Raw genomic sequence first — 15,336 nt, forward strand, 5'->3', positions numbered from 1 at the left:
AATAAAATTAATTAATTAATTCATAATTGCCACGTGTCTAACACGTAGATCATAGTGTTGCCAACCCGAAAAGAAAAAGAAAAAAGAAAAACCTTTTTTTTTTTTTTTGAATTTTTTTTTTTTTTGGTTGGGATGTTGTATTTGCTTTGTAAGAAGAAGAAGTTGCAGGGAGGCAGAGGCAGGAGAGACGGGTCTGAGAGTATTCTCTTCCTTTTCAGTCCACTGCGCTTCTCTTTCCTCTCTCTCTCTCTCTCTCTCTCTCTAACGTTTTCACTTTCTCTCTCTAGAAAATTCCATGTCAATGCTAAAAGAATTTGTATAAAAAAAGAAAAAATTAATTTTTTTTTTTTTTTTAACTTTCATTTTCCATTAATCCGAAACCATTCAAAACCTCTCTCTCCCTCCCCAACTGTCACTTTCACCCACTCTCAATTCCTCTCTGCAATTTTTTTTTCCGAACTTTATTTAAATCTCTAATTGCAATCCATTTTTTTCAATTACCAGCTCACGATTTTTTATTTATCTGAATTTTAGCAATTTTTTATTTTTTATTTTTTGGGTTTTGGAAATTGGATATTTGTGATCTTTGGGTTTGAGAACGTTTTGAGGAAAGTCAATTGGGTACTGCGACTGTGATCGAAATTGGGTAATTACGGGATCTGGGTTTTTGGTATCGAATTTTTTGATCTGGGTCTGGTGGGTTGATCGAATTTAATCGGTTTGGATCCGATCAGGGGAGAAACAGCGCCATCAGATGGCGCTGTTCAGAAGATTCTTTTACAGGAAGCCGCCGGATCGGCTTCTAGAGATTTCCGAGAGGGTCTACGGTACGTTTCCCATTTTCTTTCTCTCACTTTCCTGGGAAAATTTGAACTGGCAATTTGCGAAATATAGGGATGCTTTTTGCCCCTTTTTTTATTTTTACTTTTGTTTTTATTTTTTTGGGGTTACAGCTGGGAAATTGCTTCAGTTTTGTGATTCTATTCGCTCATTTAGGTTTTATGAGCTTAATTGTTGAAGTTTGATATGGTTATGGGACAATGCAATTGGAGTGTTTGACCAAATTGTTGGTTTTTGCTTTCATTCTGCTAAATGCGTTAGGTTTGCTTATCGTTTGGTTCTTCTTCTTTGTTGTTTTTATTAATTCCTTTTCTTTTTTTTTTTTTTTTGTGGGGGGGGTGGGTGGTGGTGGAATAATTGAGCTCTAAGCAAAATGGTGAGCAAATTACTCTTTGCCTCCATTAATGTGCGTGATTTAGCTTTCATACATGGGAAGTGGATAATGAGTAGGGGTGTGAAATAACCCAAGAATTTGAGGAAATGGTTGGAAGATGGCATACTCAATCTGACTGTTTATGTAGCATAGCTAAGTATTCGGGGACAGACTTATTCTCTCACTCTTTTCAATGTTGTCCGTGCTTACAATAATATTCTGAGGCAAACAAAAGGAAATTTTTTAGTTAGGAGCAGAGGATCTTTATTTGAAACAAACTTTTGGTGATGACTGGGGGGCATAGATTCTTTAGTACAAAAGCATGCTATATCTCTATCTGTCTCTATAATTTCGCAGAATTCTTCTTTAAGGTTTCCAATAAACTTCTCTGATTTTAGCGGAGCATGGACAGATTGATTATTTCTGTAAAAAAATAGGAAATTGTATTTGCTATTATGAAAATATTGATTTTTAGTGATTCTCACTATTTGAAATTCTGCGCTTTTGTCTCTTGTGGTTTCACTGCTTTAACGGCTACATTGATTGGTGTTGTTTGTTGTTTTTCATTTGCTCTCTCATGCAGTGTTTGATTGTTGCTTCTCCACTGAAGTGTTGGAAGAAGATGAGTACAAAGTGTACTTGGGTGGCATTGTTGAACAGCTACAGGATCACTTTCCTGATGCTTCCTTCATGGTGTTCAACTTCAGAGAAGGGGAGAGGCGGAGCCAAATATCAGATGTCTTGTCCCAGTATGATATGACTGTTATGGATTACCCTCGACAATATGAGGGATGTCCCTTGCTGCCGCTGGAGATGATCCACCACTTTCTCAGATCAAGTGAAAGCTGGTTGTCATTGGAAGGGCAACAAAATGTTTTGTTGATGCACTGTGAAAGAGGTGGATGGCCTGTCCTAGCATTCATGCTTGCTGGTCTTCTGTTATACCGGAAACAGTATACTGGAGAACATAAGACTCTAGATATGGTTTACAAGCAGGCTCCTAAGGAACTTCTCCATCTTTTGTCTCCATTAAACCCACAGCCTTCCCAGCTCAGATATCTTCAATACATCTCTAGAAGAAATTTGGGTTCTGATTGGCCTCCATCTGATACTCCTCTATTTATAGATTGTTTGATACTAAGAGTTCTTCCACTTTTTGATGGGGGCAGAGGTTGCAGGCCTTTTGTACGCATTTTTGGTCAGGACCCCTCAACGCCAACTGTTAGAAGTTCTAAGCTTCTGTTCGAAACATCAAAGAAAAAAAAACACATTCAGCACTACCTGCAGGTAATTTCTAAGTTTACAGAATTGGACGTGAAAGATAAGTCAACCAAAAATTGCAGTGTTTCTGATGAATTATAAATGCAGGCAGAGAGTATGCTGGTGAAAATCGATGTTCATTGCCGTATTCAGGGGGATGTTGTTCTTGAGTGCGTCCACTTGGATGAAGGTCTGGTACGTGAGGAGATGATATTCAGAGTTATGTTCAATACAGCATTTGTACGGTCAAATATATTGGTGCTCCACCGCGATGAAATTGATGTTTTGTGGGAAGCCAAGGACCAGTTCTCCAAGGACTTTAGAGCAGAGGTAGGTTATTAATGTTCTTCTCTTGTTGTTTTTTTTTTCTGAAGGTGTAGGAGTTGAATGCATACTCATATCTGTATCAGGTACTTTTTTTGGATGCTGATGCTGTTGTGCCTAAACTCACAACAGTTGTGGCAAGCAATGATTCAAATGAGACAGAAGCTGGTTCACCTGAGGAATTTTTCGAGGTTGAAGAGATCTTTAGCAATGCAGTGGATGCGCAAGAAGGAAAGGGGGATTTTGATGCTCCTGTGGTTGAAGACAATGCCCCAGAAAGTTTAGGTCATAAAGAAATCTGGAGGGAGGATTTTGATCCTCACCCATTCCAAGACTGTGCGTCAGATGATGGGATCCACAGACAGGATGGGAAGGTGGATTCCACTATTGATGCAGTAAAGGATATTGCTGTAGATGATGTGAAATATAAGATGGATGATAAAGTGGACTCTGATATTAATACAGTAAAAGACATCACTGTAGATGATGGGGATACCAAATCAAACTCTATATTAGTTAACACTGATGTGCTAAGACATGCTGGAACTAAGGAAGTGATTGAAGATGTTTGTGGTCAATTGGACGAGAAAGAAGATGAAGGAGATGGAGAAGACACTACTAAACTGAAGAAGCTTGAATCCAAGGTTTCACAGCAAAGATTGACTGCTGATATCAATAGACAAAAACCTGAAAAATTGCAGTCGCCTGCCCCTAAGAAACAGCCCTTGTCAAACACTAAACAAGCTGCTGATACAAATGTAAAACAGAAGACTAAACAGCAAGAACCTCCTCAGGGTCCTTTTGGAAAAGTGGCAAAGCCAAATGCAATATCCAGGTGGATTCCCTCAAACAAAGGCTCTTACACCAATTCAATGCATGTATCATATCCACCATCAAGATATAATAGTGCACCTGCTTCTCTTGCCAGTGCTGCTGCTCAGAAAGATTTTCATACAAATGCCAAATCTAAGTCTTCTCCTGCTATTGTTTCTTCTGGAGCTGTGGTTTCAAATGATTTGAAAGACGAATCAAAAGGTCACAAGGTGGATCATGTAAAGCCTTCAGACTCTGAAGAAGGGACAGTTCAGTTAGTTGAACAGATATTTTCTTCCTCTCCAAGTCCAACAGCTGCAGTTACTTCTCAATCAGAAATGGTGCCCCCTCCACCACCACCACCACCACCGCCACCACCACCCCCGTCACCACCTCCACTGTCACCTCCACCTCTCCCTTCTATGTCTAGTAGCTCTTCACTCTATGTGCAGCCTCCTAGGTCCTCGTCACCACATTCTCCAACTTCACAAGCAGTTGCAGCTCCTCCTCCCCCTCCTTCTCTCCCTCCTTCTCCCCCTCCGCCACCACCTATATTATCTAGTAATGCGTTCTCCATAAAGCCCTCACCCCTATCATTGTCTCCTCCTCCACCTCCACCTCCACCGCCACCACCTCCACCTCCTGTCACGTGTTTCATGTCATCAAGTAGGCAAAACATAGGGATAGTTCAACCCCCTCCACCACCCCCTCCACCCCCTCCATCAAGTAGGGAAAACAGTGGCATCATGTTGCCTCAACCCCCTCCACCACCTCCCTGGAAAACTATATATTCTTTAGCGGCCCCAGCATCTATATCAGGTTCTCAACCTCCTCCGCCACCACCACCCCCACCTCCACCCCCACCTTCTTCTTCCCCCTTTATGAGTGGATTAAGTACATCAAAACATGATACACATGATAGAGTTAGAATACCAGCTCCGCGTCCTCCACCTCCACCACTTCCAGGAATGCATAAAACCTCATCTGCCCCTCCACCGCCACCGCCACTGCCACCACCACTGCCTACTCCTTCTCCTTATGGGGCTGTACCTGTACCTCCACCTCCCCCACCCCCACCTCTTTCTCATGGAGCTCCACCTCCTCCACCCCCACCTCCTCTTCGTGGAGCTCCATCTCCACCACCCCCACCTTCATTACCTAGAGCTCCACCTCCACCACCCCCACCTCCTTTGCGTGGTGCACCTCCTCCACCACCCCCACCTCCTTTGCATGGAGCCCCACCCGCACCTCCTCCTCCAATGCATGGGGTGCCACCACCACCTCCTCCTCCAATGCGTGGGGCACCTCCACCACCACCTCCTCCAATGCATGGGGCACCACCACCACCCCCCCCTCCAGGACGTGGAGCACCTCCTCCTCCACCTCCTCCTGGTGGAGGCCCACCTCCACCGCCTCCTCCTGGTCGCGCACCAGGTGCTCCAGCTCCGCCTAGACCTCCAGGTGGTGCACCTCCTCCACCTCCACCCTTAGGGGCCAAAGGAGGAGCTCCTGATGCAAGAGGTTTATCTTCAGGGAGAGGACGTGGACTTTCACGCCCAACAGGGATGGGGGCTAGTGCTACAGCACCTCGAAGATCCTCCTTAAAGCCATTGCATTGGAGCAAGGTAACAAGGGCATTGCAAGGGAGCTTGTGGGAAGAGTTGCAGAGATATGGAGAACCTCAAATGTATTCCAACTCCTATTGCTGTTGCATTGTTTGTTATTGTGGATTAGTAATATAAATTTTTGTGTAAAACATATTTTTTACTTCAAGTTGGGTAGAGCATCAACATCTCCCTTCCTTTTGTTGTTGCTTGTTTGATCCATATCAGAATTGTTCCCATCTCAATTGGTGGTGTTTGTTTCTTTTGTTCTAGTGCGCCAGAGTTTGATGTATCAGAGATAGAAAGCCTTTTCTCTGCAACAGTCCCAAAGCCTGCTGACTCAGGGGGTAAATCAGGAGGGCGGCGTAAGTCTGTTGGTTCCAAAACTGACAAAGTTCACCTGGTAAGTTTGTACAAATTGCTATTTCTTATCCTCTAAATTTATTCCTGAAAAAAAATAATGTTTATGGGATGTTTATATGTGAAGGAGAGCACTCTCTTGTCAATTTTGTTTCTTTAAAGGAACCAGGGTTGATAGCAGTGAAGTGAGGGGTTGGTCTTGAATGCATGTGTGAATGGTATTTCTGCATCTAAAAGATACTAAGAGCAGATTAGGAGGTGATCCAATTTTTTTGCCCTGGATTAAGAGCTTATAATGGTTTTTAATATAATTGCTAACCTATCGGATTTTATTACGTCCCTTTTAATTTGCTTTTGGTTTCACTACTTGTGAATGGTGTTTCATGCCTCAGGGTAGCATAGGGGAGGTTGTTTGGCAAGTTAGTCATTAATGGGAACTCACCAGAGAATACATTTTCTAGTCTTTGTATTTTCTTCGTTTTTTTCATCAATAAAAATTATTTAAAATAGCTACCACTGTATGTTGAAGATACCAAATATAAACAAAAGAAGAAAAAGAATAGAAGGAAAAAGCATTTCGCGATAGCTATCTAGACTGGAGGCTGAAATCTAAAGGTATTGATGTTATAAGACAGATCTTGAGCAGGATAAATATCACTGTAGCTGTAATTTGTACAAAGATGTTGGTGAGATGAGTTTCAACCGTTTGACTCTGGCTTAGGAATCATAAGTTTAATGGCCTTCTAGCAAAATAAAGTTGGATTGAATTCTGTAGAATTATGGTTTATGAGGCATGGTTGAATGGCTTTCTATTAATTAGGGAAAGGGTGTCCATGTAAGTATGGCTTTAACCTGCAAAGCTAGGATGGATTTCAACCATTTGACCTCTGGCATAGGAATCATAATAATGGTTTCCTAGCAAAATAAAGTTGGATCGAATTCTGTAGAATTGTGATTTAAAAGGCATGGTTTTGTATGTAGTCCTGGAGAGGAAAGAAAGGGCGGGGGGAAGGAATGACTTTGTATTAATTAGGGAAAGGGTGTTCATGTAAGTATGGCTTTAACCAACAAAGCTAGCAGTAGAAAGATATAAAAGTTACAGAATTCAGTGTTTGCTCCAGTCAGTATGATGATTGTTGTATTGGAATAGCATGCCACATAATCTTTCCCTTAACTTTGCTGAAGTTATAATTTTTTAATTGCAATTTTTTTGAATTGTTGAGTGCTCATCTTTGTTGCTTATTTATTGTTCGTTATTGTTTAAAGCGTAATTTTGTTTCAAGGTTATAAGTTGGTGTAATGTTAAAGATATTACTTCTCTAGTATCTTCCTAAGAATTCTCCATTCTTTGTGTTGCAGATTGACCTAAGGAGGGCAAACAACACTGAAATTATGCTCACTAAAGTTAAGATGCCACTTCCTGATATGATGGTAAGCAGATAGTTGTAGAAAATTTTGGATGGCATATCATGAGTTGTGGATATCTGATAGTTTTTATCTATTGGATATAGATACAGGTGGTTTGATGTTGGATTTTCTTGGAAAATATACATGATGCGTGGGTTTTTATGTTTTATACTGTACTTGCCCGCCATTATTTTACAATTTTTTTTAAACTTTTTTTTTTTTTTTTTTGGCATGTATGGTTGGGAACGGTTTTCTATAACTAGATAATTTAATGCCTTTCTTGCGATTTCTGCAATATCAAGCATAATTTATGAAATGTTTTCCATGGCATAGACAATAATATTCTGCTTTTCAGTTTTGAATTATGAGACAATTCTTTTTTCATGGTTTTCATTAAAGGCATCGTTTTTCTGAATCCAGAAATGGATTTAATATTTAAATTATACTTATAAATAGTTGAAAAAGTTGAAACTGTTTTAGAAATTGTTTTTAAAAACAGATCCACCAAAGCCAAAAGCTGTCTATTAAACTCAAAAATCTTTCTTTATTTTGAGTGAAGAAACAATTCTTGAGAATTACCAAAAAAAAAAAAAAAAAAAAAAAAAAAAAAAAAAAAAAAAAAGAAGAAGAAAGAAAAGAAAGTGGTCTTACATTTTCTAATGCTTTGGTATATCTCATGTATTTTGAACTTTCTTTATTTTTATGTGTTCCTGAAGCTGGATACTTGCTCTGCTGGCTACGAATGTTGTGGAATTGTAATTTCTTTTGGTTCAATGTAGAATGATAATGAGTTTGTTGAACATACTTATCTTTAGTTAATAATGAATTGATCTGCTTATTCTTAGGCTGCAGTATTAGCAATGGATGAATCTGTTTTAGACGTTGATCAGGTGGAAAATCTCATAAAATTTTGTCCTACTAAAGAAGAGATGGAACTTCTCAAGGTATAGCTTTACTGTGAATTGTAATTTGCATTAATGGTTCTATAGCTATCAGTATCATTTTACTCTGTTTATGTGCTTTTGTACACCAATGCCTCTTCATTTTTTGATTATTTTTTAGTTTCTTGGTTTTAATTTCCTTCTGTTATAATTATTTAGGGCTATACAGGTGACATGGAGGCATTGGGAAAGTGTGAACAGGTATGTTAAAACTAGTTCTTGGCCAAGAAAAATTGCATGCCTTAATGAATTCTTTCACTTAGATTAAGTGATTATGAATGAAACTGTGCAATTTTTTCAAGTTATATGATTTGATTTAGTGGTCAAAGCTTATTGTTTTATTTGCATTGTTCAATGTTTCAGTATTTTTTGGAGCTGATGAAAGTACCACGGGTGGAGTCAAAATTGAGAGTATTTTCTTTCAAGATTCAGTTTGGATCTCAGGTTTGGTGGTATCTAATGTGTTTTTTATTTATTATTTATTATTATCATTATAATTTTTTCCTGATGTTAACTCTATTAGTCTGACAATTCTTCTATTATGTCTTTTCTGGATATCTGATTTTACTTATTTGCAGATTTCAGAGTTTAAAAAGAGTTTAAATACTGTGAACTCTGCATGTGATGAGGTATATAACACTACTAATAGTGAATGGTTTAGTGCAGTTGATTAATATCTGTCTTGACCTTAATAGTCATAAACCGCTTAATAGGTTCGGAATTCCGTCAAATTGAAGGAAATTATGAAGAAAATTCTTTTTTTGGGGAACACTTTGAATCAAGGAACTGCAAGAGGTAAGAACACTCATTCATATATTAGATGGTGTATTTATTTGTTTATTTGATCACATTCAAAGATTTTGTTTTATCTTTCTGATGGAAGGGCTGGGGTTACATAACACCTCCATAAGGAGCGTTATTGTTCTTTATAAATTGGAGAGCCTAAGAACCAATGGGATTGTAAAGCAGAACCATGATCTATAATAATTAATCTCGGAGAGTTTCCTTTTACATAAAATATGATAACCTGTAGGTAAGAGCTTGGTTAGCCTGTAATTCCAATTTAGAATACAAAGTAGTACTGGGTTAAAAAAAAAAAAAAAAACCAATTTTGTTAACTCTTAAAAAATTTGTTGTTAAATTACCGGTTTAAAATTGTGGAGTTGTGGTTAAGTACACAGGATTGGAAAGGTATAAGAAAATGAAAAATTAAGATCACTGAAATTCAATCCAATTGATAAGGTGGCAAGTCTTCAGAAATTAAGAATTATAGTGCACAAAGATTGGGTTCGGACCTGCTAGATCTGTGTGCATATACAATTTGTTTGTACCTGTCAGTTGACTTCATGCATTTATGGGATTCAAATCCCACAAGAATAAAAACAGCCCCAAGTTTATCTGATGGCAGTCTATACTTTTTTTGTTTATTTATTTTTTATAGAAATATAACTTTTATTAATTACAGATATAGCTAAACAATATAAAGATAAGAAATGCATTTTAGTCTTGTGGCAGCCTGTAGCAAATCAAGCAGTATAACTATCTTGAGAAGGAAGGAATGGGAAGATAATATTTGAACTATAAGGTGTCTAAGAGTGGTGCAAAACCATAATTGATCATTTGATGTATCCAACGTAGCCATGATGCTTAGGTTATTTTAATTTCGTTTTATCTCTCTGCTATTTGCCTTCTGTAGTGTGTTTTTAGTCTTGAGCGACCTTCCTTTATGCAAATGCCCTTATCTTTTCTAATATAAGCATGGGCATTTTTTTCCCCCATAAAGTAGCCTCATGAATCTTTATTTTTATTTATTTATTTATTTTTATTTTTATTTTTAATCTTTTTCTTTGTAGGACCGATATTTTGAAGGGCGATGAATTATTCTTCTTCCTGTTTTTTGGAAAAGAGAATGACTGTAATATTAGATGTTTAGCTCTTAAGCCAGTCTAGTTTCAAAACTGTCCCATATCCATCCTAGTTCACTCTGTGGTGCATCTATACTTGAAAGCATTTTGCAGAAACTCACCATCAGAAGCACTTACTTCACACACTGAGTCTTTTGGAAAATGCTGAAACTGGTTTTAGTGGCTGACTTGGCACTAGGAGTTAGATTTAGTCAATCATAAATATAAACGTTTCCTTTCTTTTCAATAATCATTTATAATTGAAACTCATTTTTTATTCTTCTGTACACACCTTGACATGTCTTATAATTCTAGGGGGCTTGATTTTTGGGACCTCTTTTATGTTTGAGGGTTACATTTGTGGAATTATATGAATGTTTAAATTTACAGGTTCTGCAATTGGATTCAAGTTAGACAGTCTTTTGAAGCTTAGTGATACACGTGCATCTACCAGTAAGATGACACTCATGCATTATCTTTGTAAGGTATGCCTTTTGATTTTTTTTTTTTTTTTTTTTTTTTTTTTTTTTTTTTTTGGGTGTTGTGCCTTTCAAAACCACGCTTTGTAGGTCAGTCATAGATTTTATTCTAAATGCTGTTGATGTAGATATCTTTTATGAAAATAAAAAGAATAAATTGTAGTAAGCTCCAGTCAGTCTTAACTATATCTGTAGCAGAGTTTTGTAAATGTCTAGCAGCTCCCAAATGTGATTAAACTTAGCTATTAATTATGCCATTTTCAACATCTAACCAATTAAAAGCCTCTAATTTTATTTGAAATATTTTCTGTGCTTCTTAACTGAATGTGTGAAATTGGTCAATTAGAGTTTTAAGTTTGATTCTTGTTGGAATAGTTGTGGCATCGTTTTTAAATCCTATGTTTTTTTAAAAATTATTGATTGATAAATTTCTGTTGAACAATTTAAAATCAAATTTTCCTTTGATACTGCCATGGTCTGTTGTGTTGCTTGGACATTTCCATAGCTTTGCAAATTCAGATTTTCTGGAAGTTTTATGAGAGGTTGTAAATGATTTTTGTTCCTTTGTCATACTAAGACCATCTAAGAATAGTGGAGTTGAGGTACAGCATAATGTGAGTGCTTCTTGTGTTATAATGATCGGGAGAATGTCATGGAATTTGAGCTATTTTACCATATTATCATAATTCTTCAAGTGTTATACCTTTTGAGGCTGCATTGGAAGAAACTACTTTCTTGATGGTTATCTCTTTCATACCTCAAATGTTTATAAACAAAGCCCTTTTGATATATTCTTCTCTTACCATAAATGACTATTCCCAATTTTAAATGAACAAGAAGTACCTGGTTATATTTTTTCTACAGATCATACAATTATGTACTTCGAATAAAAATTTGTTAAGCCATTAAATCAGAAAGTGCTGCGCTAAAAAATATTTTTTCATATATTCAAATAGTTAGATTTTTCTTGTGGTGGCATTTTCTTTCCGCATGGTCATTATGATATTCAAGTACAGAGCCGAAAAATTGTGGCTATGTATTTATAAGGTGCTTTCTTGTTGTAGTTGTCTGATGGAATAGTGATAAATGAGCTATTGATTGCTTGCTTAGTTTGTTATTTTGTTCTTCATATGATTCTGCAAATTAGTTTCTTGAGAGATGGATGCGTTTTCATTTTTGTATTTTTTATGTTTTTTTTGGAATTGAAGCTCAAATTTGTTATCGTGTGCCTTAGGGTCTTGCTTCAAAGTCACCAGGACTTCTTGATTTTCACCTGGACCTTGTGAGCCTGGAAGCTGCAACAAAGGTGTCCATAGTTTTATAGTATTGTTCTTTCAGGGGTGTTAATTTTGAGTATTTTCGTTAGATGAAATGGCTCTTTCTTGCAGATACAATTGAAATCTTTAGCAGAAGAAATGCAAGCTATAATTAAGGGATTAGAAAAGGTCAAGCAGGAGTTGGCTGCATCTGAAAATGATGGCCCTGTGTCAGAGGTTTTCCGTAAGGTATTTTGTCATTTTCTCTAATGATTTAGAGCCTATATTAGCCATTTAAATTGATTTTTCCTGTATTTACAGGAATATTCTAGGTTATAAAATCTTCCACGATTTATATATATAGATATATATATTTCTTTTTTTCATATTTGCTTGGCATTTCATTTCTGCTACATAAATATTTTTTTCAATTTGAAAATTTTGTGAACGTATTTAATATCATTCCTCAGACAGTCATATTTTTAGAATGGAGAACCTGCTAGGAATTTATCGTGTAAAGATTATGGTGAGAATAGCATTACTAAATTTCATTACAGAGCCTATCAAAGAAAAAAATCTATTATATTTGTAATGTATGAATGTATGATTTTTCAAACAGAATTTGCTGCTTTGTGCTTGACCAAACTCTTTCTTATTCTGAGGCTGTGCTTCCTAGCTTGGGTTAGAATCTTGTTTCACGTTATATATTTGGTTTCTATAGGTTTATAATTTGTATTAACTTATTTACATGATCATTTTGAAAAGCACTGTGGTTTAATTTCTCTAAGCTTGTGAACACATGTCATAGGAAGGTGACCACTAAGTGACCATCTTCTACCACAAATATTTGAAAATATCCATCTGCTTTATAGGACTGATTTTATTTTTGCTTCTTCTTCTTATTTTTTAGCATCTCCTGATTCATGCATTTTATCCCAGGCATGTCTGGTTCTGCGTTTAGTTGCATGAGAATTTATATATTCGGTTCTTATGCTATTCATTTCATGTTAAATCCTTTTCTCGCTCTAACGATCTTTCATCGTCATTTTAAATGTTGAAATTTTAGACATTGAAAGGATTCATTGCTGTTGCTGAGACAGAAGTGACATCTGTGACAAACCTATATTCTGTAGTGGTAATTTACTGTTTATATGCTATCTCATTGATTGTTGTCTAAAGATGTATAGAATTTAAGATGAGTTTGTCTTCTATTATCATTTTTGGGTTACAGGGTAGAAATGCGGATGCACTTGCATTATATTTTGGTGAGGATCCTGCCCGTTGCCCATTTGAACAAGGTTAGTCCTGGTTGTAAAACATTTATCCAATTTTAGAGCCTTGGCATCTAATTTAATGCTAGTTAAGGTCTTTTTGGTTTTCCTTCCATATTAAAAGATTATTATGAAAATTTTTGGATGTCATATGTCAAATTATATTTCCTTAAGTTTTAAGCTAATTAATTTTTTTTCTTGTGTGCCCAAACAAAAGGGAACCAGACTGCGAGGTGAATAAAGAAATTAAGATTATTCCCGAAAAGGGTGGGGTAGGAGAAGGGAGTAGGGTTAGATCCAATTATCTACTTAATTATGCGACTTTTGTTTATGTCCAAAATAACCTTAATTATGTTTTCATATGATTTGCTAGTTTTATGACATAATTAGGAGCTGATAATGACATAATTAGAAGCTGATGTTATCGTGATAAATGCTGTTTATTCAATGCAGTGACTGCAACTCTCTTAAACTTTATAAGACTGTTTCGGAAAGCACATGAAGAGAATTGCAAACAGGCTGAATTGGAGAGGAAGAAAGCCGAGAAAGAGGCTGAAATGGAAAAGGCCAAGGGCGTTAATCTCACAAAGAAGGCAGCAAAGTAGGTGAAGATTAATTTTGCTTTCTACCCCTGCATGAAAAATTGAGCTCCTGCATACATCAGAGGTTTTGCTGCAATGGTGTTGCAATGGTGTTACCTAAGTGATGGAAAAGGACACCTGCTTTTAGGACCCTGATCAGATGTATCCCTTTCTCCACTATTGGTGCCAAGGGAAACCCCTTCAAGGTGATTTGAATGAGGGGAAAGGGCTACTTGAGTCTCCTGTAGACCTTGAACTATGCAAAAAACCAAGCAGTACATGCTTTTGACAAGTTGCTGCTCAATCAAATGATCAGGGCCAACTGATCTATATCACACTAGACATCTCAGACGGACCATAATTTTGGCACAAATTGGGTGGTTACTGATTTATTGCGAAGTAAATGGTTATCTGCACGTCGTGACCACTATCGTGATGTTAGATCTGTTCCCCTTTGGCATCTTGCTGTGAACAAGTTTTTTATTTTTGAAGTGCCGACACTGCAATAGCTGATATGGTTTCCTTCGGCTTTCACCACGATTTCATTTGGTGTAATTTTTTTTCGGAATCATCTGGCGAAGGAAGGATTTTTGTGATTGTAAAGCACTCATTCCTGCTCTACCATGAAACCATGTACAAATCTCTAACCTCTTAGCATTAGAATTCTATTCATTTTCCTGTAACATATGATTTAGTTCCACTTTTTTCTTTGTTTTTTTTTTTCCCTCTTTTTACTCTTCATTGAAAATTTTGATAGGATTCCATGAAGATAGATCTTGTATAGGTGTAAGTTTCAGAAAGAGAAGTTAGAAATCAGGTGTAATTGTAAAATAACTGAAGCGTAGAGTGTGAGCTAGAAACTGCTTGTTTCTTTCTTTTGGTTATTTAGTCAAAAAGTTTTCTAATTCATGAAATTTCAACACTTCGTGTACCCCTTATTTATTTATTTAATTTTTTTTTTTACTTATTAATTATTTGTCTGTGCTTGTTACTGTTACTTTGCTTCAACAACAAATTCTCTGATTACATTTCCTTTTCGTACCCCTGTTCATGAAATTAGTAGAGCAGTCAACTTTTTACATGGAGATTCAGAGAAGTAAATTTCACCTCTGGACTTGCAGAGATCATATTGAACACAGCTCATCCAAGAGCATGATACCTTTTGCAAACTTTCATTTTCACATGGTTCAATGCAAATGTATTTTGTTACTTTTGTATTTATTTATTTATTTTTTATGGAAATTACTTTTCATTTCAAAATTTTCATGAATCACACTTCTTGCATTGATAATGAGCATATGATATGAAATGTATGATTGAGATGTAACCAATTTATTTTTATTTTATTTTTTTGTAATAACGAAATGGTCATAAAAAAGGTATAATTGTTGAAAGAGAAACAAATAACTTTACTTTCCCAAAATAAATTTGAGAAAATTGATTACATATCTTTTTCTTATTTTGAAAGAATTAAATTCTAGTTTAACCCTTTCTAGCAAAACTTAAAAAAAGAAAAAAAGAAAAAAAGAAAAAAAGAAAAAAAGAAAAAAAAATTATAGTATAACCCTCATTATTTTGGATTTTGATTACTCTCTATTTCTATGAAATGGAGAGGATAAAGCTTTTATGTCAATTAATTAATTATTTTAAGGGAACGATATATGACAATTCTGTCTTCAAACAGGAATCAATTTTTATGTCCAAAAAAAGATAAGGAATAAATTTTGATAAAACCTATTAAAATTTATTTAGCACTAAAGTTAATCAATTAAGAAAATTACATGTTCCGATAAATGGTTATAGGATTTTGTAATAAAAATGGTATGTGAAGAAGACAGTACAAAATAAGATTAGCCTTACTAAAAAAGAAACTTAACACTATTTCAATGAAATTTAATTTCTTTCATATTTTCTTTGGCAAGT

At 36.0% G+C, this 15,336-nt stretch overlaps 1 protein-coding gene across 2 annotated transcripts; it reads left to right on the forward strand.

The window, feature by feature from the left end:
• The first annotated feature begins 133 nt into the window (after positions 1-133).
• LOC107419218 (formin-like protein 20) lies at positions 134-14,335 on the forward strand. Of its 2 annotated transcripts, XM_016027958.4 has the most exons (17): positions 137-827; positions 1,797-2,500; positions 2,582-2,803; positions 2,884-5,297; positions 5,488-5,617; positions 6,934-7,005; positions 7,827-7,925; positions 8,082-8,123; positions 8,286-8,366; positions 8,501-8,551; positions 8,636-8,717; positions 10,217-10,311; positions 11,540-11,611; positions 11,694-11,810; positions 12,628-12,696; positions 12,793-12,859; positions 13,286-14,335. In XM_016027958.4, the coding sequence occupies exons 1-17, from the start codon at positions 755-757 to the stop codon at positions 13,435-13,437; spliced, it is 4,542 nt and encodes a 1,513-aa protein (XP_015883444.3). In that variant the 5' UTR covers positions 137-754; the 3' UTR covers positions 13,438-14,335. The 2 variants fall into 2 exon arrangements, with proteins under 2 accessions (XP_048330487.2, XP_015883444.3); XM_048474530.2 differs by lacking the exons at positions 10,217-10,311; positions 11,540-11,611; positions 11,694-11,810; ... (1 more) ...; positions 12,793-12,859; positions 13,286-14,335 and adding an exon at positions 9,776-10,171 and having other exon boundaries at positions 134-827.
• The last annotated feature ends 1,001 nt before the right edge of the window (positions 14,336-15,336 follow it).

Source organism: Ziziphus jujuba, chromosome 2 (genome assembly GCF_031755915.1).
Source record: "Ziziphus jujuba cultivar Dongzao chromosome 2, ASM3175591v1".
Lineage (NCBI taxonomy): Eukaryota > Viridiplantae > Streptophyta > Magnoliopsida > Rosales > Rhamnaceae > Ziziphus > Ziziphus jujuba.